The sequence below is a fragment of the Phoenix dactylifera genome, chromosome 10 (genome assembly GCF_009389715.1).
Source record: "Phoenix dactylifera cultivar Barhee BC4 chromosome 10, palm_55x_up_171113_PBpolish2nd_filt_p, whole genome shotgun sequence".
NCBI lineage: Eukaryota > Viridiplantae > Streptophyta > Magnoliopsida > Arecales > Arecaceae > Phoenix > Phoenix dactylifera.
This window is the reverse complement of record NC_052401.1, coordinates 884,308-892,420: the sequence shown is the minus strand read 5'-3', so window position 1 is coordinate 892,420 and position 8,113 is coordinate 884,308. Positions and strand designations below refer to the sequence as shown.

General features: G+C 41.1%; 1 protein-coding gene across 1 annotated transcript; it reads left to right on the top strand.

The window, feature by feature from the left end:
• The first annotated feature begins 67 nt into the window (after window positions 1-67).
• LOC103703259 (FHA domain-containing protein PS1-like) lies at window positions 68-3,562 on the top strand. The gene is made up of 6 exons (XM_017841821.3): window positions 68-508; window positions 706-893; window positions 1,019-2,296; window positions 2,402-2,546; window positions 2,668-3,050; window positions 3,135-3,562. The coding sequence occupies exons 1-6, from the start codon at window positions 208-210 to the stop codon at window positions 3,384-3,386; spliced, it is 2,547 nt and encodes an 848-aa protein (XP_017697310.2). The 5' UTR covers window positions 68-207; the 3' UTR covers window positions 3,387-3,562.
• Window positions 3,563-8,113: the final 4,551 nt, after the last annotated feature.

The window sequence follows — 8,113 nt, the reverse complement described above, 5'->3', positions numbered from 1 at the left end:
TCATCTGTTTTAAATTCAATTTTCAGGTCGCAGAGTCTCGCGATGCTGTGATATATCCTGACTTGAATCGCAAAATCTCCAAGACCTTATTCAAGAAAACTCGCTTCCTTCCCCCATCTCCTCTCCTCCTTCCTCGCTGACGCTGACGAACTCTGTGTGTGTGTGTGTGTGTGTGAAGAAACCCAGCAGCGGACCAACCCATCAGCCATGGCTGATAAGAAGGAGAATCAAGAAGAGAAAGAGATCAAGATCCCTGTCTTCTCTGTTCTCAAGAAGGGCATCGTCCTCAAGAATATCATCCTCAACAGCCCGCCACCCGAACCAATCCCCTCGGTCTTGAAATCTCGTGAAAACGGCGATGCCTCCAACCAGGAAGGGGAGCCCATAATTTTTGGCCGACATCCAGACTGCCACATCGTGCTCGACCACCCGAGCATCAGCCGTTTCCACCTCGAGGCCCGTGCAATTCCATTGATGCAGAAGCTCTCAGTTACCGATCGTTCTTCGGGTATGTGGTGAAATCCCCAATGCTTCTTGTCTCCGTTTGGTTTTATTTCTTAGAGTTTCATGCTCATTTAATTCCTGTTCCGTTATTGGTATGGACTTGGTTTTTTGTTGCGAAATCCCCAATCTTTCTTGTTTCCTTCTGGTTTTATTTCTTAAGAGTTTCAAGCTCATTCAATCCCTGTTCCGTTCTTGGTACAGTTCATGGGACTTGGGTCTCGGGGACCAAGATCCCACCAAATGTGCCTATGGAACTAGTGGAGGGAGACACGGTGAGGCTTGGTGCTTCAACCAGGGAATACAGGCTTCAATGGGTTCCTCTGAGCCGTGCTTTTGAAATGGAAAACCCTTTGTCTCCGCTGCTCGAAGAGAAGGAAGAAACTCATCAGGTACAATTCAGGACTACAAGATTATTTTTCCTTTTCCATCTTGTTACCTTCTTGGATTTAATTCTTGGATTCTTGGCAGGGATCCCAATTTACGTTTGATTTTTTCTCTGTTTTCTTGGTCATAGGAGGATAAACCTGGGCAGCTGATCACTGATCCATATGAACTATGGGATACAGAGATCCCTTCAGCACCTCCCATGCCAGACTGCATGAACCCTTCACCTTCTGATGTACCATTTTCATTGCCAGTCGAAGGAGAAGAACAGAAACCAGAAAGAAGAGGGTCGATGGAGGAGAACTCCTCGAGCTTCTCTTCGGTTGCTCCACTGCAAGAATCTGTGGGTTCTTCATTTCCCAGGGAGCAAGAGATTGGGTACCCAGAAAGAGGGCATCCAAGCCCGATGGGATCCAAGAAGCGGGCATCAAGCCTCTTGTCAAGGAGGAGCAAATCTAAAACTGTTAGCTTTCTTCGCATACATACCGGGAGGAGTAGAGAAAATATTAGCAACATGAGCTCTGATGCAGAGGTGGAAGTGGGAGTCAAGAAAGAGAATGGAGCACTTTCTGAAAGGAGCAAGAAAGAGGAAGCAATCCGTAGGGATTTGCCTGACAATTTGGGTGGAAAAGAGGAGGAGAAAGAAGCAGCAGCAGCAGCAGCAGAAGAAGAAGAAAGTTTTGGACTGGATAAGGAGAATATGACCCCAAAGGGTTCCATTAGTCGAAAGTTGAAGAGCAGGCGCCCAGATTTACGGGAATCATCTACGCTTGTTACTACATATTTGAATATGGAAGAAGATGTGTTTCATTCAGATATGGAGTATTGGAGACCTGAAGTTCTTAGGGACCTGAAGCTGAATGAGCCCACCTATGAGAATGTGGTGAAGAGCGAAAGGGACGAAGAGATGTTTGGTTCAGATAAGGAGAATTTGACACCAAGTATCTCTTCCGGTCGGATGATAAAAGAAAGGAGCTACAAAATGCTGCAGAGATCATCTTTCAACACCATTGCAGCTTCAAATGTGGTCGAAGGTGTGTTTGATTCAGACAAAGAAAATAGGACACCTGAAATTCCTCGAGAGATGAAGCCAGAAAAACCCAGCTTTGGACGTCACATAAAGACTGAAGATGAAGAGGATGAAGCATTTCCTTCAGATAAAGAGAACTTGACACCTCAAGGCTCATTCTCTCTGAAGGCAAAGGAAATTTCCTCCAAAAGCAGTGCTAGAATTGGAAGAGAGATGATGAGGAAAGGGGTTGATAGGATGCCACTTCAGCTACTGTTCGAGAATTATAGTTCGACAAAAAGCAGTTATGTCAATGATGCCCAAACGGCCCCCAGTGATGGTAACTGCACTTCCGTCAACCATACTGAAGGAATTGGAGATGAAATGAATATCTGTTCTGTAAGTTCTGAGAAAAATTAGTTCCTCATACTTCATTTCGACTTCTGTTGGAAACTACTTTCATATTGGCTTTGTTAGTATGGACTGAGTTTGTTTCCATTGCAGATCCAATCCATGGATAGGGAAAGAGAGGAGAAGAAGATATGGAACATGGTGGTGGATACGAGTTGTTTCCTGGATGATGAATCAAGAAGGTCTCTGCAGCTATTAGAGGGCCTAAAAGGGACTCATCTCATCATTCCAAGGATTGGTAACTAAAATTTAATCTTCTTGCTTTCTCCTAATGTCTTTAATTAGCACATTCTCATGTGTTCTTCTTTAGCTTTTTTTTTCTTTTCTTTTGAGCAAATGTTTTCTTCTTTATTTTTCAGTTATAAGGGAACTCGACAGCCTGAAACGGCGTGAGAGCCTCTTCAGGAAGTCCACAAAGGCTTCTTCAGTATTGCAGTGGATAGAGGATTGTATGGTGCATACAAGTTGGTGGATTCATGTCCAGAACTCAATGGAGATTATGCCAGTGGCACCAACTCCCCCCGCTTCTCCTCAATCACAATTAGGCAATGGAAGTAGCGACTTCGGTGCTGGTGCCTCAAATTCCATTGCTTTCTCTGCATGGGGAAGTTTGATGGAGATTGTTTCTCCGACAGCTGAAGACCATATCCTTGATTGCGCAATCCTGTTCAAGAAAATAAAAGATGGACAGTTTGTCCTTTTATCTAACAGTGTCACACTAAAAATTAAAGCCATGGCAGAGGTTAGAACTTTTCAAAAGTGTTCTTCTCGAGCATCAATATTAGGAGATGTGACAAAAACTGAATTTGGATTGTTTTGGTTGCAGGGGCTGATTTGCGAGTCGCCAAAGGAATTCCGTGAGAGCCTTGTGAACCCATTTTCAAAGAGATTTCTGTGGGTGGACAGCAGCCCGAGAGGATCTACTTGGTCTTGCTCAGACGAGACAGGCCTAGTGGAGAACTATTACCACCAACGCCCAACCGTGAGAAAGGCAGTGAAGGCAGCTGAGGCTGTCAAAGGATTGAAACTTATATTGCTGCATAATTCTCATTATGGACAGACCAACTCGGTCAAGTAAACATTCATAACTTTTCTTGTTCAAACCTCTAGATTGTACGAATTGCCTACCATTGCAAACAAATCTCGTTGAGATGGCACACAGATTGCTGATAAATCTAATCTCTTGTGTTAGTTTTTATGTAATCATGTACCAAATTTCTTCCTTTATATCGATCTCATCTCCTCTACAGTTTATGTAATTTGTCTCTGGTTTGCGGCTGGATGCTGTACTCATTTTGTCATCAGATGTCGTATTGCTGGTCCACCAATTGTTATTTAAATCCTCTGCAAATTTTGCATTTCGTTGAGGTTCTTTCTGACTGCAAGGGAAGGGACATTGTTCTGTAACTCTGAACATGTCTGTCAGAACTTTATTTTGATCACCATCCAGTAAATTAACCTGTAGATTTTACTGTTTGGTGCCATGGTATAGAATGGAGCAATCATTGCTTCTTTTTGGAATCACCCAACTGAGAGAAAATAAATATATTTTGGTTGGTTAGATAAAATTCTACATCTTTAATTCTATTCTTTACCCAGTTATGAATGCTTCGCTAAAAAAAAATGGACAGACACCATGCCAGAAGATTTAATCGATTGTATTGCTTAATTTTAACAACTGCTATATTCAATGAACAAAAGTTTTTATGTCAGTGAAAAACAGCTCTAAGAAGTTAGGAATCTAGACACCCAGATCTTGGCATACATTATAAACTGTAGTGTAATGCCATAAGACCTGGTAGACGCATCAGTCAATTCAATTACGTCCCGTTTTAAAATTCACAAGATTGATATCATATGATTCTGAAGTAAGCAGGTAACCAACACTAGTATTTGCTAAAGCATACTGGTTAGATTGACAAAGAAAGTTATGATTTGCAGCCACTCGTCTTCTTCTTTCTTTTTTCTTCTTGACAGAGTTCAATTGACAATACAAACCATAGCCATTCATTCTCTTCTCCTACATATTCATTTGCACAGAGAGACCAATTCAGCATACTGCTGATAAATATGCCACTCTAATAATTAACTCAGACTGCAATCCACTCTGTGAATAGCACTCCCCTTTAGTAATTGGATTTTTCACGATAAAGATAGGCACCCAAAAGCTACGAGACACTGATGCATCTATATTTTGTTGCAACCACTACTGCATGGTGAATAGCAGTAACCTTGTAATATATGATTAATGGAATTGAAGCCCTATGACTTGCTACAGAGTGCTCGTGCATTAGATGCATACGAATAAGATCAATCTTGCAGCATCTGTTCGTCATCTTATGCCTTCCAGCAGATTGTATTATATTATGCTACAGAAGAAGTACCAGACGTGGTATGAAAAATGTGTTGGGATTGGGAGGTAACAACAAACAAGATAATTAAAGCACAACGGAATCAACAACTCTCCCACCTTGTGTAAACCTGTTAGAAAACAAACAACTAGAGCCAATCCACCTAATATATATATATCAAGGCATTCACAAATACTTAGCTGATCAGAAAAATAAAACACAAAAAGAACACCAAATTTTTACGTGGAAAACCTCCCCAATGTGGAGAGTAAAAACCACGGGACCGTAGTCCACCCAAAAACTTCCACTATCAACAAATAATGGGTATACAATCTGTTCTCTCTAGCCAAAACTAGAGGCATATATCACCACATAATCTCAAGAACAATATTCTTGGCAAACATCAATTATAAGAGAGAAAGATTGAGAAGATCTCACATAAACAGCAGCCACGTTTCTGAAAAATCTGACTGTGATAGAAGACTGCAAATGGCTATCACACCGTACAGATTGAAGAACCACGTGTTGCGAACCTGCTGTCCAAATTTCAGCTCGATCGGACCACGGATCACCTCCCGATCGTCATTTGATCAAGACTGCGCGCTGAATATCAATTCTGCATCTTCTCCCCTGCCTCCCTCTATTTTTAATTCGTGGAAGACGGCTCACATACCCTGCATTCTCAACATAAAAGGTTGCCCTAATGGGCCTCACGTTTTGGGCCAAAAATAGTCCAACCAAATAGGCTAAAACTAATTAATTTAGCCCACATTTGTTGGGCTAAGTCTCCTCCAACATAGGAGGGATAACCCAACAAATCTCCCCCTCCCGACTATGTAGAGGGATTCACCATCCCGGAGATCAATCGACATACCTCTAGCTTTTCTCTTGGCAAAGACTTCGTCAACATATCAGAACCATTGTCATCTGTATGAATTTTTTCAAGTTCCAACAGCTTAGAACTCAGAACATCTCGAATCCAATGGTATCTCACATCTATATGCTTCGATCTTGAATGAAAGGTAGAGTTTTTACCAAGATGGATAGCACTCTGATTATCACAATATAACACATAGTGCTCTTGCTTGAAACCAAGCTCCTCAATATATTTTCTCAACCATAGCAACTCTTTACATGATTCTGTTGCTGCAATGAACTCTGCTTCAGTGGTAGAAAGTGCAACACACTTCTGTAACTTTGATTGCCATGCCACGGCTCCTCCTGCAAAAGTAATTAGATAACCTGAAGTAGATCTACGAGTATCAACATCTCCAGCCATATCTGCATCTGTGTAACCAACTAGCATAGGTTTCTCGCATCCAAAGCTAAGTTTCAAACTGGACGTACCTCGAAGATATCTCATAATCCACTTCACTGCATTCCAATGCTCTCTTCTTGGATTTGAAAGAAAACGACTAACTGTGCCAACTGCATGAGCCATGTCTGGTCTTGTACACACCATTGCATACATCAAACTTCCTACCGCTGAAGAATATGGAACTTTCTGCATGTCTTTCTTTTCTTCATCTGTAGAAGGACACTGTTTAGTGCTCAATTTAAAGTGAGTAGCAAGAGGAGTACTAACCACTTTAGCTTTGTCCATATTAAACTTCTGAAGCACTTTCTCAATGTACTTTTCTTGTGACATGTACAACTTCTTAGCATCTCTGTCTCGATTAATCCTTATGCCAAGGATCTGTTTTGCTGACCCTAAGTCTTTCATAGCAAAAGACTTATTTAATTGCTTCTTCAACCTATCAATCCGAGAAGCATTCTTGCCAACAATCAACATGTCATCAACATAAAGTAACAAAATAATAAAATCATCATCATCAAATTTCTGCACAAAAACACAATGGTCAGAAATTGTCTTCTTGTAACCATGCTCCCCCATAACTGACTCAAATTTCTTGTACCATTGTCTCGGTGCCTGCTTCAAGCCATAAAGACTTTTCTTTAATCTGCATACATAATCCTCTTTTTCCTTTTCCTCAAAACCTTCTGGCTGCTCCATATAAATTTCTTCCTCTAAGTCACCGTGAAGGAAAGCAGTCTTGACATCCATCTGCTCAATCTCTAGATCAAGACTAGCTGCTAAACCGAGAATAACTCGAATAGATGACATCTTCACAACTGGAGCAAATATTTTATTAAAATCAACACCTTTTCTTTGGCTGAATCCCTTGACAACCAATCTAGCTTTATACCGTGGACATGATGAGTGTTCTTCTTGCTTCACTCTGTACACCCACCTATTCTTCAAAGCTCTTTTGCCTTTAGGCAACTTTACTAACTCAAAGGTGTGATTTTCATATAGTGACTTCATTTCATCCTTCATGGCCTCAATCCATTCTTTCTTGTGTTCATCTTCCATCGCTTCTTCATAATTTTCGGGTTCTCCCCCGTCAGTAAGTAGCACATATTCATTAGTTGAATACCGTGTGGAAGGTTGTCTATTTCTATTAGACCTCCTAATTAGTTGAGCTGGAACATCTGGTTCTTGCAACTGATTATCAGCATCATTATTTGCTTCAGCCTGTATGGGAGCATTTTCATTCACATCAACTGCATCTGGCTGGTCATTCTGCAACTCATCAGCATTTTCTGGCACTGGTGTTGGTGCTATAGGAACTGGATCCAAGTCTATCATGTCATCACTATACTGTGGCTCTGTCTTATCTGCTTTCTCAATGTCCTGTATAGTTTGATCTTCCATGAACACGACATCACGGCTTCTAATAAGCTTTTTGCTGACTGGATCATAAAACTTGTACCCAAAATTATCCTGACCATACCCTAAAAATATGCACTGTCTAGTTTTGGCATCAAGTTTGGACCTTTCATCTTTGGAAATATGCACAAATGCCTTGCATCCAAAGACATGAAGATGATCATAAGAAACATCTTTACCTGTCCAGACTCTGTTTGGCACATCAAACTGCAAGGGAACACAAGGTGTGAGATTCAATACATGTACAACTGTACTCAAAGCCTCACCCCAAAAAGATCTTGGCAACCCTGCTTGTGAAAGCAAACATCTGACTCTCTCCACCAATGTCCTATTCATTCTTTCTGCCAAACCATTCAATTGAGGTGTCTTCGGAGGTGTTTTCTGATGCCGAATACCCTGTTCTCGACAATAATCATCAAATGGACCTGAGTATTCTCCTCCATTATCTGTTCGGATACATTTCAGCTTTCTCCCTGTTTCTCTCTCAACTGAGGCCTGAAACTGTTTGAAAACATCCAATACATGATCCTTTGTCTTTAAGGTGTAAACCCATATCTTTCTTGATTGATCATCAATGAATGTCACAAAATAACGAGCACCACCAAGTGTCATTGTCTTCATTGGACCACAAACATCTGAATGCACCAGATCAAGTGCATTTGGTTTTCTGGAAGGAGGGGATGCTTTGAAGGAAACTTTGTTCTGCTTACCTGCTAAACAGTG

Coding starts and splice junctions, on each gene's coding strand:
- LOC103703259 (XM_017841821.3), top strand. CDS start 208: ATGGCTGATAAGAAGGAGAATCAAGAAGAGAAAGAGATCAAGATCCCT. Junction 2,297..2,401: donor ATGAAATGAATATCTGTTCT/GTAAGTTCTGAG, acceptor TTTCCATTGCAG/ATCCAATCCATGGATAGGGA. Junction 3,051..3,134: donor AAATTAAAGCCATGGCAGAG/GTTAGAACTTTT, acceptor TTTTGGTTGCAG/GGGCTGATTTGCGAGTCGCC.